At 51.1% G+C, this 16,266-nt stretch overlaps 1 protein-coding gene across 1 annotated transcript in view; it reads left to right on the top strand.

Annotated features, from left to right (window-relative positions):
- The window catches only part of CNGB1 (cyclic nucleotide gated channel subunit beta 1), a 61,068-nt gene extending 49,559 nt beyond the window's left edge, over positions 1-11,509 (top strand). Inside the window, exons 29-32 of the mRNA XM_048223750.1 lie at positions 1,430-1,548; positions 1,810-1,956; positions 8,489-8,708; positions 11,219-11,509. Coding sequence (XP_048079707.1) covers positions 1,430-1,548; positions 1,810-1,956; positions 8,489-8,708; positions 11,219-11,509 — 777 coding nt within the window. The remainder of the gene's footprint in view (positions 1-1,429; positions 1,549-1,809; positions 1,957-8,488; positions 8,709-11,218) is intronic.
- The last annotated feature ends 4,757 nt before the right edge of the window (positions 11,510-16,266 follow it).

Raw genomic sequence — 16,266 nt, 5'->3', positions numbered from 1 at the left:
TCTCCTTTTAAACATGCCAGGTGTGATGGACAGGGAGCAGGGGCCTTGTGAGGGCATGAGGATTGGGAAGCGCATGGCAGACTGGGTATTTCCTTTTTTAAATTTTTAAAAAGATTTTATTTATTTATTTGAGATAGAAAGAGCAAGAGAGAGAGCATGAGGGGGGGGTGGAGGGAAAGGGAGAAGCAGACGCCCCGCTGAGCAGGGAGCCCGATGCGGGGCTCGATCTTAGGACCCTGGGATCATGGCCTGAGCCGAAGGTGGACACTTAACCGACCCAGGTGCCCCAGACTGAATATTTCTGATTGCAGTCCAAAGCAAGCCATGCATGCATGCATCCGTCCCTTTGCTTTAATTTGGGATTAAGACCATACATTGGTCAGCTACAGCTGCTCTACCAAGGGGCCAGAGACCGGGCGGCTTAAGCAACAGAAACGCACCGTCTCTCAGTTCTGCAGGTGGAAGTCCAAGACCAAGGTGTCAGTAGGGTTGGTTCCTTCTCAGCGCTGTGAGGAAAGGATCTGCTCCTCTCCTTGGCATATAGATGGCTGTCTTCTCCCTGGGTCACTTCACATGTCTTCTCAGTATGCCTGTCTCTGTGTCCAAATGTCCCCTTAATAGGGACACTAGTCATATTGGATTAGGAGCTCACCCAACTCCAGTACGACCTCATCTTAATTTAACTAATGACATCTGCAATGACCTTATTTCCAAAGAAGGTCATATTCTGAGCAACTGGTGGTGAGGACTTCAACAGATGGCTTTGGGAGGGACAGCATTCAACCCACAGCAACCATGAGGTCTGAAACTAGACTGTCTGGGCTCAAATCCCCGCTCTCCCGTGGCCTAGCTTTGCAGCCTCAGGCAAGGAGCTCCTGCCCCAGAGCTGTGGAGGAATAAGCAGGCCCAGCACGTAGAGCGAATGTCTTGCACAGAAAAATGTTGCACGAGAGCTGGACTTCATTACCAACGTTGTTATCACTCCTGTTTCAGTTAGCAAATGCTTACCGAGCTCCTGAAGTGACCTGTGCTAGGCACAGGTGTCAGGGTATTGTATGAACCACTGTTAATTTCCTCCATGCCGCCGGCCCTCCATTGGCGTGGATAATTGGGAATTTGCAGAATGCCATTACACCCACACCTTCTAGCTTACCTAGCACTTTCCTTTCCATCACACCACTAACTCCCCACAGATCCTGTCAGTTAAGCAGGCCGGTGGGGCAGGGGGGGGGGGTGGCCACTCTCCCCAATCCACAGATGGGGAGACTGAGGCCCCCAAGGGGAAGTGACGGACCCTGCACCACACACCAAGTCGGCTGGACACCAGCCCAGGTTCCTCCGCGCTGTGCCAGCAGCCTCCGGGCCCAGCTCGCCGCCTTTGCGGGCCCTCTTGGCAATGGCAGAGGGGCTCACCCCTTCTCTGTTTCAGGGGGAGATAGGCCGAGAGATGTACATCATCCAGGCGGGACAGGTGCAGGTCTTGGGTGGCCCCGATGGGAAGGCCGTGCTGGTGACACTGAAGGCTGGATCCGTGTTTGGAGAAATAAGGTCAGGGGGGAGCTGGGGTGAAATGAGCGGACCTGGGCCCAAGCTGAGGGGGGGAGTGGCCAGTGGGGGGAGGACCTCATCCTCAAGGGCCCTGTGGTGGGTCTCAGTAAGGTGCCGTGGATGCTGACATATGCAGGGTGGGCCCCGGCTCTCACCCGTGTGGGGCCGCCATTATGCTCCGGGCAAGGGGTGGAAAGGGACATTTCAGGGGGATCCCAACCCCAGCCCGCCAGGTCTCACCTCCTTCCTTCTCTGCCCCAGCTTGCTGGCTGTTGGGGGCGGGAATCGGCGCACGGCCAACGTGGTCGCCCACGGGTTTACCAACCTCTTCATTCTGGATAAGAAGGACCTCAATGAAATTTTGGTGCATTATCCCGAGTCTCAGAAGTTACTCCGGAAGAAGGCCAGGTACATTTTTTTAATTTATAAAACAATCCGCATCTATGTCAGCGTGCATTTCTGAAGGACTAAACCTCTCTCTTACCTACCATAGTACCTTTATCACAATCAGGAAATTCAGTGTTGAGACGACGCTATTACCTCACCCCAGACCGTCTCCGAATTTGGCCAGTTGTCCCAATCATGCCTTTTATAGCCTTTCCTGTCTTCTTTTCCATTCCTGGATCTAGGGTAGGACCCCCTGTTTCATCACATCGCCTCGTGTCTTCAGTCTCCTGGGATCTGGGTTGGCCCGTCAGGCTTTTTCCATCTTTAGTGACTTGGGCGTCTTTGAAGAGGACAGGCCAGTTATTCCGTGGGACGTCCCTTCACTTAGGTTTAGCTGAGGTTCTCATGTTCTCTCATGATTACTTTCAGGTTCTGCATGGGGGCAGGAATTTCTCAGAAGTGATGCTGTGGGGCGCCTGGTGGCCTCCGTGGGTAGGGCATGCGACTCTTGATCTCAGGGTTGTGAGTTCAAGCCCCACATTGGGCACAGAGCCTGCTTTAAAAAAAAAAAAAAAAAAAAGTGACGTTGTATTCTTCTTAGTGCAGCATAGCCAGAGGCACGGGATGCTGGCTTCTCTCAGTACCGGTGATTGTCCCTTCAATCACTGGGTTAAGGTCTCTGCCCTCTAGAGTGAACATTTTTCTCTTTGCAATTAAGAAGTAATTAGCGGGGAGTCAGTCTGAGACTTTCTAGACCTCCTGTTTCCCATCCGGCAAGCCTTCACTCGCGACGTTCAGCATCCACGGAGGGCTCCCTGCTGAGTCAGCAATTGCCGTCATGGTTGCAAAATGGTGATTTTTCAGATTCCGTTGTGCCTTCTACATTTGTTAGTGAGCATTCTACTGTGCGGAAGAGCTTTCTCTTCTCCCCCATTTATTTGTTTATTCATTTATCTACACCCGTGTGGATTTGTTTTGTTCGGTAAATATCCTGTTACAATCATTACTTCGGGGCTCAAACTGTTCCGGATTTGGCCAGCAGGCGCCTCTCCAGGCTGGCCCCTGTGGCTCTTTGTTATGTCCCCAAAATATTTGAGCACGTCCTTGCTTACAAGCACGATAAGACGCTCCGGGCTCATCTCGTGACTTTCCTGCCACATCTCTGGGAATGGCCATTTCTCCAAGGAGCCTTGATTCCTTGCAGGTGGAAATGGTTTTTAGAAACCAACATTTGAGCATCATGTGTGCTCACGGCTACTAGGCTCCCAAGTGGACAGAGCTGGGACACACCCGCATGCCCACTTACATATACAAATATACATATATGTATATATCACCATTTGTTTTTTTCCGTCTGTATCTATATCTGTATCTATCTAACAATTTCGGTCCCACACCACAGAGTTCTTTCTAATCCTCTCCTTTTCCATATTTTGTAAATTCCTTCTCCAACACTAAGAAATGTGACTCTCTTTACCCTCATTGCATTCACTCATTTATTCAGCCCTACAATACAGACAAAGCAATTTCAGAATTGCTATCCCAAAGCACTGAGATGGTGGGGAAGCCTTCTCAGCAGAATTTACTATTTGGTGCTGTTCTTTTTGTCTTTAGCCTAAGTACCTATGAGGTACGTGTTGTATTCAGAGTTATTTGGATTCATTTTCTTTCGCCTCCCTTGAGTGTGATTGTTTGTTCGTTTGAAATATACCCAGGCTCGCCAGGCTCGTGTGTTTCCGTTTGCACTCCATTTTTTATGATCCCTCCTGCCCCAATGCTTGTTGATTTTTTGTTGCTTTGAATATGCCAACATGGTATCAAAAGTCATAATGCAACAGAATGGGGTGACCGGAGAAGCTTCCTAGCTCCCCCCACTTGTTGCCCCAGCCATACAAGAGCCCAGTCTTATTAGTTTCTGCTGCTTCCTTAATGTGTTTCCTTTTGGAAAAATAGGCAGATCAGTGCATTTTATTTTCCCCGTCTTACACAAAATGTAGCATACTGTAGATTTTCTTTTGCACTTTGCTTTTTTTCACATGACAACCAATCTTGGAAAACATTCTCTCTCAGTCCGTAGACCCATCAGCTGCCTCGTTCCTGCCAGTTGCAGAGCGTTCTTACGAATGGACAGTTAGATTTCCAATATTTTGTAATTATAAACAGTGCCACAGTGAATAACCTTGTGCATCTGTATTTTGCACTGTTGAAAAGTGGGTAACTTTTGCCTTCAGACCCTTAGGATCAGGTTTCAGGCCAAGTGACAGAGGCAGCACGGCCAAGATAGAAAATCCACAACAGGCTTGGAAAGCTGATGGGGCTCACATCCTATCTGTGTGAGGTACTGGCTGTGTGGCCTTGGAAAAGTTACTTAACTTCTCTGGTCTCAGTTTTCTGAAATTCTGTAAATTAAGGGTATTTTAACCCCTCACTTTGTTGTTGGGAAAATTAAACAAAATAGTATGTGTGGCAAATGTCTCCAGCAGGGTACCCAGCATGTGGGAGAGCTCAATGAATATTCATAATCATAATTGTTCCTCTTTATCCATTAAATCCTCTCTGTAATTTTCCCATTGGATGAAGTCTTTTATTTTATTTTATTTTATTTTATTTTATTTTATTTTTTTAAAGATTTTATTTATTTATTCGACAGGATAGAGACAGCCAGCGAGAGAGGGAACACAGGCAGGGGGAGTGGGAGAGGAAGAAGCAGGCTCATAGCGGAGGAGCCTGATGTGGGGCTCGATCCCATAATGCCAGGATCACGCCCTGAGCCGAAGGCAGACGCTTAACCGCTGTGCCACCCAGGTGCCCCGGATGAAGTCTTTTAAATCTACATATCTGGTTTTTCCTCTATTGCCCTTTACTCCATATTCCTATTTTCTACCTCATTCTATGAAATGACACCATAAATAAACTGCACAGAGAGAGGTCATGATAAAGGGCACAAACCCAACATCTCCCCATTGCACATGATCATTTATTGAGTACGTAGTTCTAGGCCCTGGGGACACAGCAGGGACCAAATCAAGCTGGCCTTCTACTAGGGGAGGCCAACCGTGGAGAAATGAACGACCTGTGATGTGTCAGCTGGGGACAGGGCTATGAGGAAACAGAAAGCCACACGGAAGAGATGGAGGTGATGGAGGGAGTTCCTTCAGATAGGTTGGTCAGGAAAAGCCATTCTGAGGAAGTCGAATTTCAGGTGAGACCTGCACAGAATGAAAGAATGAGTGGGACTGCTTGCAGGGAAGAGCATTCCAGCCAGAGGGAACAGAGGGTGGGAAGGCTGTGTGGGGGAGCAGGCTCGGTGTGTGTGCAGACGAACCAGAAAATAAGCGGAGCTTGACGCGGGATGGGAGAAGTCGAGGGGATGCAAGTGGGTAGGGCCTTGTAGCTGAAGCCTTGCAGTGGCCTTGGGTTTTGCTCTGAGGCAGATGGCAGGACCCCTCTGGCAACCCCAGGTGAGTGGCTTCCGTATTGTTGTTAGAAGGTAATACACACAGGCTCCTGGGGTCGCCTGAGGAAGGAAGCTGCCCTGTAACTCAGCTTACCTGTTTGCTCTTAAGGAAGCCACTGGGCCCTTCCAAAGGCTGGTCTGTCTGAGCTTCTCCCACAAACTCTGCCCCTTCCTCCTACTCTCCTGAGGAGCAGGCAAGCACAGTCCATCCTCACCATTCACGCAGTTGCGATTCTGTATCTGCAATTCACCTACTCACTGAAATGTATGTGGAACCCCAAAATCAGCACTCATGGGCACCCCAGTAATTCGCGGACGTGCATAGAGAGAGCAGTGAGAAATTTGCGTTGCCCTAAGCTCACCTTCCCAGCAGAAGTTGACCAAGGTGACGCTCTGCTTTACCGTTTCGGCTCAGAAGCATCTGAGCACTTGTCAACAAGAGTCTCTCCGTGGTCTATTTAGTGCCGCATCGTTCACATTTCTGTGATTGTCGTTGGCGATGTCTCTATCGAAAATGGGCTCGAAGCGTGGTGCTGAGGTGCTGTGAGCGTTCCCGAGGGCCAGGAGGCTGGGATGTCCCTCATACAGAGAAGACACGTGGGTTAGACAAGCTTCGCTCAGGCATGACTCCTAGAGCTGTGGGTCGTGAGTTCGATGTCAACGAATCCACTGTATGAAAATAAGATGTCTTTAAACAGAAACACACACGTATTGATCAGTTGCTGAAATGTTGTCATGAGAGGCTCACCAGAAACCCAACTCTGTATTTCCCCCAGAAGCCATGGTTTCGGTATTCACTAATTCAGTATTTGCAGGGACTCTATGGAACGACCTTACTGCGAATACTGAGAATCGACTGTTTCTGTCTGAAAGCAGGCACCTGCCCCCCCCAACCCCGCTCTCTCTTCCCTCCCTGCAAGAGGAGCCAGGCCCAAGAAAGCCAAGCTTGTAGTCACCAGCCATTCCTTTGGCAAGGTTAGGTGAGGGGTTGGCACATCGGCTAGGGTCCCGCAGAGGCTGCTGACCCGTGCACGGTGAGCCTGTGGCCTTGCGCTGGAGAAGGTGAGGAAAGAGGAGGAGCTGCCGGGTCCTGCAGCAGAGGCCCTGGGACCAGGCTGAGCCGGGTTCGTCAGAGAGCCTGGTTCCCTGGACAGGCGAGCTTCACGACAGGGCCAGGGGACCGTGTGTGAGCCCAGCCCATCAAAGGAAAGACGCGGTCTGAGAGCCGTGGGGTCTGGGGATATCTGAGCTGGTGAGAGAGATTCTGTCTCAACTCCCCGCTTTACAGATGGGGGACCTGCGGCCCCAGACACATGAAGGGCTCAGCTCTCTGGCTTGGCCACTCCAAGGACTGGGGCAGGAGGGCTTCACGCATGCCGCTTTCTCCGGGGATGAACGTACGATCCTGCTTAGAGGAAAACACGTTACCTGAAAGTGAGGCTGAATTTCCTGACTCTGGAAACGGCCCAGAAGCCAGCACAATGTTTCAAAAGAGAGACGGCCATTAGCCATCAGCAAAGGTCCCACAGAGAGTTCTTTTGTGTCATTTTTGTACCACGCTGAGCCTTCCCACAGGCCGTCGTGCTGTGAATTATGGACTGAATAACACAGGTGACCGTGCCAGGCATGAAGAGGCCTCTGATGAATTATCATGTTTGTGTTCTCCTGGGGGAGCCCCAGCCAGAAAATGCAAGTCTTGGCCAATTAATATCAATATGCACAATTTAAATCCATTGCCTCTGATTAGATAAGCAGCCGGTAACAGCCTCATTCTTCAACAAACAAGTTTTGCCGCAGCCCTGATGAATGGATTTGCCAATTAGGAGTGTAGGCCCACTAGACTGCAGACGAAATTCATTTGTTCCTGAGCCAGACCACGCATCACATCTCTGTAGCGTGAACAATTCCCCATCAAAGGCTGGGGCTCTGCTCGATGAAAGATTCTATCCTTATTTACAGAGCAGGGTGGCAGACTGCCTTTAGATCTGAGTTTTAATTCTGCCCCTGCCACTTCCTAGCTGTGTAACCTTGGGGAAATTACTCACCCCTTCTGGTCTTCCATATCTTTATTTGATATGAGGGAGAAAAATAGGGGCCTGCCTGTGAGGATTCTGTGGGATTTAAATGACGAAGTGTCTATCGGTTGTCTGTTGTGTAATAATATTACCACATGTTCAGTAGCTTAAAACCGCATGTATGTATTACCTCTGTGGGTCGGAAGTCTGGGACGGCTAAGGTGGGTCTGCTCCAAGGCCATCATCAAGGTGCTGGCCAGAGCTGACTCGCATCTCAAGTCTCCCCTGGGGCAGGACCTGCTTCCAAGGTCACACGGTAGTCAGCCGAATTCAGTTCCCTGTGGTTGTAGGACTGGGTGCCTCCGTTCCCAGCTAATTGTTGGCCAGCAGCTGCCCTCTGTTCTTGCCACGTGGGCCTCCCCCAAAATGGCCCCTGGCTGGATCAAAGCCAGGAAGGGAGAGTCTCCTTGCAAGACAGAGATCCCAGTCCCATGTGACACGTTCACAAAGGGGATGTCTCATCACCCTTGCTGTATTCTACTGGTCGAAGGCAAGTCACATGTCCCCCTCACCCTCGAGGGGAGGGGATCACACAGAGGCACGGACACCAGGAAGGGCGACCCCCAGGGCCACCAGAGTGCCTGTAAAGGACCGAGCCCAGGGCCTGACACGTATAGACACTCATTCAGTGTTGATAGACGTGATGGCGAGAAGCGTGACATGACAAGAAAGCAAAAGGCAGAGAAGAAAAGCTTTGGGTCTTTTTTCATCTGGGCATCCTGTTTCTGAGTCCATCTATTGTAGTATCGTTCGGTATTTCCTGTGTGACCTCACAAAAGTGAATCAATCCCTCTGATCCTCCGTTCCCTCCTCTATAAGGTCCAGACAGTAAGACCCCTGTCCTTCTGGTTGTTCCGATCATTCCCTAAGATGCTGTGCAACGCATTTAACGGCGTGCTTGCTCCCAGACTGTTAGGCAGGACAGCACCACCACGCGGTCCAGCAGGGGGTCCTCCAGGGACGAGCCTTGCTTCTGTCCCGCAGCGTGCGTGGGACCTTAGCGGGCACTGCTTTCTTCCAGGCGCATGCTGAGAAATAACAACAAGCCCAAGGAGCCGAAGAGCGTGCTCATCCTCCCTCCCCGGGCAGGCACCCCCAAGCTCTTCAATGCCGCCCTGGCCGTAGCAGGAAAGATGGGCGGCAAGGGGGGCAAAGCCGGCAAGCTTGCCCACCTGAGGGCTCGGCTCAAAGAGCTGGCAGCGCTGGAGGCAGCCGCGAGGCAGCAGCAGTTGCTGGAACAGGTGAGGCGGTGGGGAACCCCCCCATTGCAACCTCGTGGCAGGGCGTGGACCGCACTCCCCTTCCTTCCTTTCAGTCGGGATGCCTTTGGTGGCAAGTGACAGAAATGCAGGTCACTGGGCCAGCTCACATTAGCTTAGGGGAACAGGGAATCGAGTGGGTCAATTAGCTGAGAAGTTCAGGCACGGCTGGATCCAGAAGCTATCTTGCCACTGGGACTCGTTTTGCCGTCCTGTCATTTCTGCTTCCCTCGAGGACGGCTTCAGATCGCAAGAGCACTGGGATTGCAGCCTCCTGGGTTAGCAATGCCCACGGAAAGCCCCTCTTGCCCCCTGATTCCAGCAGAAGTCCCAGGGCTCACGGTCGTTGGACAGAATCGGATCACGTGTCACTTCCTGAGCCTTTCACTGTGGAGCCCTGGGAGAGGCCAGGCTCCTGTGCCCATCCCTGGGCTGAGGGGGGCCGTTCCCTCGTGGGGAGTCCTGGTGCTGTTGCGGAGGTGGGAGCAGTGGGTGTGGGCAGGGAATGTCTCTCCCCAGATGGCAGTGATATTCTCATATTTAATATTTGTGTCTGTGACAGTTTAAGAGATGTGAAGAGAAAAAACCCTGCCGACAGCCACAGCGCCAACTGTCCCCACTCTCGGAAATCTGAAGGGAATTTTAAAATTAGTTCTGGGACTCTTTTCTGTGACTAATGCCAAAAATGCCAATTAGAATGATTGCACTAATTATGACTATTCATGACCGTCCTTCAGGGAGGCCGCTGGGAAGGGGGGCAGTGGGTAGGCAGGAGCTCAATGGCAGGGAGGGTGCTGCAGTCTACAGGACAGAATTCAAGGGATCCTAGGGAACTCAGTCTCAATCCAGGCTGGTGTGAGTCCAGAGGACCCATCCAGAGAGCATTTGACATCTGGAGTCTGGGAGGTGACATCAAAGCTACCCAGGGTTCCAAGATACTCTCAAGATACAGCCACTCATGGCCGCAGACGGAGGACGGACACAACTGCCTGGCTCACCAAGTGCCAGGGTCAAGGTCGAGCCAGCAAGCTGGTGTCTTTAGTGCCCGCTGCTGTGTGGGAATGAGCGGACATGAACTCCAGGACTGTTCTCAGGACGGTGAAAGGCTTTATCTGAAATGGGGCTTGTCGCCCTGAGCATTAGCTCTTCACCCAGGCAGCTTGGAGAGGTGAATTAAATTTGCATGAGAATTGTAATAAAAGGCAATTTTAGAACAATCAGGGCAGAAAGGCAGAGTGCAAGGAGCTCTGAAATAACAATCCGAAGACACGGGTCTAAATCCCAGCTCTGTCACCATCAGCTCTGTGACCGGGCGAAGCTCCTCACGCTTTCTGAGACCGATTATTCATGGTTGCAGAGATGAAGCAGGATACCTTGGATGTCTTTTAAAGCCTTTTGAACATGACGAAGCACTTGACCAACCTTCCCAGGATTCTTCCGGTTCCATTCATAGCAGGATGCTTCCAGAAGTCCCATAATGGGCACCATCCTGCCCTGGAAGTGTGTGGTCAGAATTTAGGATGGACAGGGGAAGGCAGAATAGGGGCAGCAGAACATGTGGGAACACGGAAGCAGAGGGAGGGACAGGTCCCCAGAGCTGTCGGGTTTTCTGGGAGTGGGGTTCCCCACCCCACTTCCCTTCCTTCAACACCCTATGATTTGAGCAAACTTCAGGGGGTCTTTCTTCCTTACAAGAGTGCTGACTGCTCTCATTTTAAATTCACTACCAGTATCTCAAGTGGGTTTTGGGTAGCTATGGACCATTCAGGTCTCCTCCGGGGGCCACTCCCTCCCATTTCTGTCCAGGCAGAGGTGGGTCAGACGGGGCAGGACAGGCCATGGGTATGCACGAAGGATTGGGTTTTTACTGATACATGGACTATGGCCAGTGTCCACAGGAGCCCCGAAGGCTGGAGGCTGGAAGTCCCCACCAAGTTCCCAAACATGGGGGCTCAGCCCAGCCAAATGCCAGAAGTACCCTGCCCGTTCTCCTGGGGCATGGGAGTGGGGGTGGGGGTGGGGTCTCCACCTTTGAGATCTTCCAGAAAGGGGGCCAGGCTGCTTCGGCCATCTCAGCCTCCATCTTGTGTTTGGAATTTTTCTCATTCATCCAGGAGCATGCAGCCCTGGTAATCAGGGTGGACAGGGCAGCTGGCTCAGCTTTGCAAAGTCCTCACTGATGCTCCCTCCTGGTCACAGCCTCTTCCCCCTCCATAGCTCAGGGTCAGGCCTGCCCCTGCAGCTTCACTCAGGCTTCTAGCCTTGCCAATCAACAGAGACAGAAAACATCCACCAAATCCAGCCTAAACTTCCCCATAATATACTTTGTTTCTACCGAATAATCCTGATGCCGCTCCGACCCCCCACTTCCCATCCATTGGATTGCACCCCTGAGCGCTCTGCTGTCCTCCTCCTTGGGGTCCGAGAAGGGGAACAGGAAGGTGTTCAAGAACCCTCCAAGAATTCTCAGACGTTCTCTTTCCGGATTTCAGGCCAAGAGCTCGCAAGACGCTGCAGGAGAGGCGGGCCCGGCCGCCCCGGAGCAGCCCGCACCGCCACCGCCGGGTCCCCCGGAGCCCCCGGAGCAGCCCGCACCGCCACCGCCGGAGCCCCAGGCCCCGCGCTCTCCGCCACCTGCCTCCCCTCGGAGGCCCGAGGAAGGCGGGGAGGGGGAGGCCAGGCCCGAGGAGCCCTCGGTGCAGATCCGCGTGAGCCCGGGCCCGGATCCCGGTGAGCAGATCCTGTCGGTGGAGATCCCGGAGGAGAAGAAGGAGGGCGAGTGAGGCGGCCCCCAGTGCGCCACTCCCAGCAGGGCAGGTGCCGGCGCGTCCTCCCCGCGCCCCAGGCGGGTCCCCAGCCCCGCGCCCGGCTTCCGCAGGCCCGGATTCCCCGGGCACAGTAGAGTCTGTCATTTCTGCCCCGGCATCGGCTTCTGCCACGGCTGGTCTTGAAGTCAACCGATGTAGTGTTCGTGTCCCGAAGTCCCCCGTCGCCTGAGAACCCTACCTCTCCCGACTATGATTTTTAAGAACAAAATTCTTTTCTATTTTAAAGGTTTATAGACGGAGCAGGGAACGGGGTTCCAACATCTGGGAAGGGACCTTATGCTCATTAGGGTGGTTAGTACGGATCTTCCCCATGCTGTATTCAGTTCCGAGTCCAATGCAGGTATCTCAGAACAGATAAAATGCAAGTGGGCCTACTGGCAACTGGCTGTGGCTGTGGGCGATTCTGGGCACCCCTGCCGGTCCCCAGGTCTGCAGGGGTTCATGCTTGCTTGCTTTTGACACCCTTGCTACAGAGATGATGGCAGCAACTTCCATTAATCCTAGGAGACAGAAATCACAGCTGACACCACTGACATTCCTGAAGTTTCTCCAGATCAACTCATGTTGCTTTCACGATTCAAGAAGATAAAAGGGGGGGGGGGGAGTCATTCAGTCACTGACTATTGGGAGGATTTTATTTGCATACCTAATGGCTCTGGGGCAGTGGGTGATTAGAAACAAAAACTAGTACTGGGCTATTTGTTTCCACCAGCAACAATGAACACAAAAGGCCCAGAATTCCAGTAGATACTGCCCACCTTACATAAAATCACGGGACCTTGTGCGCTGCCACAGGGGCCTTTGAGGGCTTGCAAATGTGTGTATTTGTCCATCGGACTAAACGCAGAACATTCATTTCCCCTGTGAAAAAATGACACAATATGGGAGTTGCCAGGCTGCTCTAAACATTTCCAAATCCCAGGGTAACAGATTTATCCAGTTGATGACACACCACGTGGTCTGAGTAATCACTGCATCGACTATAATGATGAGCGGCATGATTTTAGCTGTTTAAAAAGCTTTTCTGGATTTACTTTAATAGCTAATAACATATTTTCATGGATCCGAAAGGCTACCCAGTTAAAATGATCTCTCCTACCCCGGGTGCCCAACCTCGGTGGTCCCCTTCCTGGAATGAAACCACTACTTATCAGTTCCTCGTACCCTTCCGTTTTTCTTTTTTCTCTTTTCTTTACACAAATAGTAACATACTAGAGCTGCTGTTGTTTTTCATTTGATTTTTTTTGAAGATCCTCCCTTCTTCGTCCATCAAGGGCGTGTTGCTTTTTCCATGCCTGCAGTCTGGTCCATCGTTTGCAAGGACCATAATGTTGAACTGCTCTCCCACGGACAGGCATTTGGCAATGTTTCCAATCTCACGCTGTTAAAAAAAAAAAAAATAATAAGGCCGCAATACACAAAAAATCTTATACATAATTTCATACAGTAAGCACTGTCTTTAAATAGGGGAAGTCTGGAGGTTTGGGCTAATTTTTGTCTTCACCATCCCCATTTATCATATTCATATTTAAACTACACATTCTAAGAGCCAAGCATATAGAATGCTTCCCTCTTTAGCCAAGGATTTCGGATAGATCAGTAAAGTCCATGTATTACCCTCCAGTAGTTGGCAAAATGTCTCAAAGGCACCTTCACTGTGAGATCCTGTTTTATAAGGAATCTTTTTTTTTATATGAACATACTCATTCTTTTAGATATCAACTCTTGATTGTATCCTGCTTATTATATAAAGCGAGACATTCTTGAGGTTCCCAAGAATTGTCCTGGAAAGAAAATTGATTTTGAAATGAGACGAGCGGTGTCTTAATTTCACTGTGATATTTCATTAAACTTGATGCTTTCACCAAAGTCGGATAGTAGATAAATTGAATTTGAAGCTAGCATTATTCTCCAAGTAGAATTGGACTGGTTGGTCGCCCAGGTATGGATGGCACAGCTCAGAACACTGTAATTCTGTGCCTGAAACAGAATCTTTATTTATTTATGTTGAATCTGTACCGATTTCAGATGTCTCCACATTTCTTGTATGGGGGTAGAAAAGGAATAGCAAATTATTTTTTTAACTATATAAATATTTTAAATAAGATTAAAACTGAGAAGCTGTTTTAAATTTCATTATCAAAATGTATTTGGCCACCTGGAATATTTTCATCTGTTTTCTTAGCAACAGTGAGCACTGCACGTAGATGCTGGCTTTCATCCTGTTACAGTGCATTTTAATTAAAATGTTTAGACAAATGTTCCCGGCTTGTGGATTCATTCCAGAAATTGACCATGTGTGACAGACCCTTTGATGAGGAAAACTAAGTTTGTCTCCTGGTTCAGGCTCCTCTTATCTGCGAGTGACGTCCTTGGGGCTGCCATCCATCCTGCCTTCCTGTTGCTGGAGGGACATCCTTGTGGCACACCTCTCCATGGGCCCTAGGACTCTAAGACCCTCAAAAACAGCCCCTTTATGTCTGGTCAAACCCTACTGGTCTCACCACGCCGACTGTTTACGATGACCCCATCTCCATTAGACTTGTGCAATGATGTAGTGTGCTGATGAACAGGGACTCTGGGCTCAGACTGCCCAGCTTCCAGTCCTACCTTGACCAGTGACCACAGATGACCACGGATCTCTCTGAGCCCCAACAACCTCATCTAGAAGATGCAGATGGGACAGTGCACTGCACGGGGCCACAGTAATGATCAAATAATAGACAGGCATTGCCAAGTCTGAGTGGGCGTGAGGGATAAGGCTGACTTGCCATCCCCCTTACTCTGCTGCGCTTGGGGTACGGTGGAAGCTCCCTGAGAAGTCTGTCTGCCCTGAATTCTGCCTCTGCCTAGAAAGGCACACAGAAGATGTGCGGTCACCCCTTTCTTTGCTTCTTAACTGAGAGTTTGCACAAACACCTGGACATATGCGAATTGTAACAATAAAAATCGCAGCCTTCCCCACCATCCACAAATGTGTTTCATACAGTTGCATACAAAACAGACCCTATCCACGGCTTACTCTTCTGGGATGGCCGCTCCATTCTGGGCCAGGCTCAGGACAGGCTTCGTGGTGTGTGGCCCTGCATGGTCACACATGGCCCCATGTGTGTTCAGAAGGGTCCCATGCTTGCTTCATGCTCTGCCACCATCTTGAAATTCTTAATAATTTCTGAATAAGACATTCCCTCATTTTGATTTGTACTGGGTCCCACAAATTATAGAGCCTGTCCTTACTAGGCTGGAATTCCCCCGCCCCCCCGCCCCGGTATCTATAGAGGCCAAAGGGAGAGGGAGGTAGAGACGTGTCCTTTTGGCACCCAGCTTTCATCTCCCTTCTTCCAGCCACAGGATTCTGCTCCTTTTTGAGACAGTACCTTTCAGTCATGCATTGGGACTCAGACATTGTGACCTGAGCCAGGCCCATGGGCTCTCTTTCCAGGGAACCTGAATCATGAGAGCTCCCGCCCCTTTCTCCTTGCTAACAGAGCCCTGATTTAGTTTTGTGCAGCAATATGCCCAACCCCAGGAGATGAAGTGCTGTTGTAAGCCAGTCACTGCTCTCCTGATCAGTTATGCCAGATGCTCACTTTCCCAGCATTCCTTGTGGCTAGGGGTGGCCAGGGGACCAGTTCCAACCAAAGAATTATAAAGGGAAGAGTGATGGGAGGCCTCCTTAATAAAAAGGAACATTCCTATTTCTGCTCCCATCTTTCTTCCTGCTTGCAATACTGGGGGGAGACTATATTTGGAGCTGCAGCAGCCATTTTGTAATAGAACAGCCAACGGATCAGCAATGTGGAGACTGTGACACCAACCCCAAACCACTCATCTCCAGAATACTTGTTTCATGAGACAATGAAATTTTTTTTTTAAGATTTTATTTATTTGAGAGAGAGAGCACAAACGGGGAAGGGGGCGGCAGACAGAGGCAGAGGGAGAAGCAAGTCCCCACTGAGCAGGGAGCCCAACGCGGGGCTCAATCCCAGGACCCTGGGATCATGACCTGAGCCGAAAGCAGACACTCAACCGACTGAGCCACCCAGGCGTCCCTGAACCTTTATCATTAAGCCATTCTTCGCCACAATCTCTTGCCCGCAGCTGAAATCATCCAGCTGGGAGGGCGACGAGGCGGGGAGGGAAAGAAAGAAAGCGGGAGCGGGTGCGTCACAGCCCCAACACCCTGGCCTCCCGCACCGTTCATTCCTGTCGCTCAGGTCCTTGTGACTGGCCGCGTTCCTGTCCTTCCCGGCCGCTCTTCAGCTGCTCCGTAATGGCGCGGGCTCCCGTGCGTGCTTTGATCACGTTCACCTGCGCTCGGCCCGCGTTGGCTTCCGCGGCTCCCCACGCGACGCCTCGCTGAGGCAGACGGAAGGACTTCTGGGAGTTTCCGGGTTGGTTAAAAGTCAAGATCCAGGCCCCCGCTCTGGGTGTGATCTTTGGTCCGGTCCCAGCCCCTGTGGTTCCTAAACTCGAACATCGGGAAGAGAGCTTCAGAGGAGGGAACGGGGAAGACAGGAGGCCCTTTTGGCCAAGATCAAATTCGAATGCTTCTCCGGGGCTGGGAAACCCAGCGGGAGGCCGTGATTCACCCCCGCAAGGGGCGCTCAGGCTTCGAGGCGCCTTCCCCGCAGGCTCTTCAGCTCCCCCTCCCGGGCTGCAGAAGGACACCGCAGCCAAGAGCCCTGGGACTGGCCCTCCTCCCGAGCGAC

This window comes from Ursus arctos, unplaced genomic scaffold, assembly GCF_023065955.2.
Source record: "Ursus arctos isolate Adak ecotype North America unplaced genomic scaffold, UrsArc2.0 scaffold_19, whole genome shotgun sequence".
Classification (NCBI taxonomy): Eukaryota; Metazoa; Chordata; class Mammalia; order Carnivora; family Ursidae; genus Ursus; species Ursus arctos.
The sequence above is the reverse complement of the archived record's forward strand: the minus strand, read 5'-3'. Positions and strand labels throughout refer to the sequence as shown.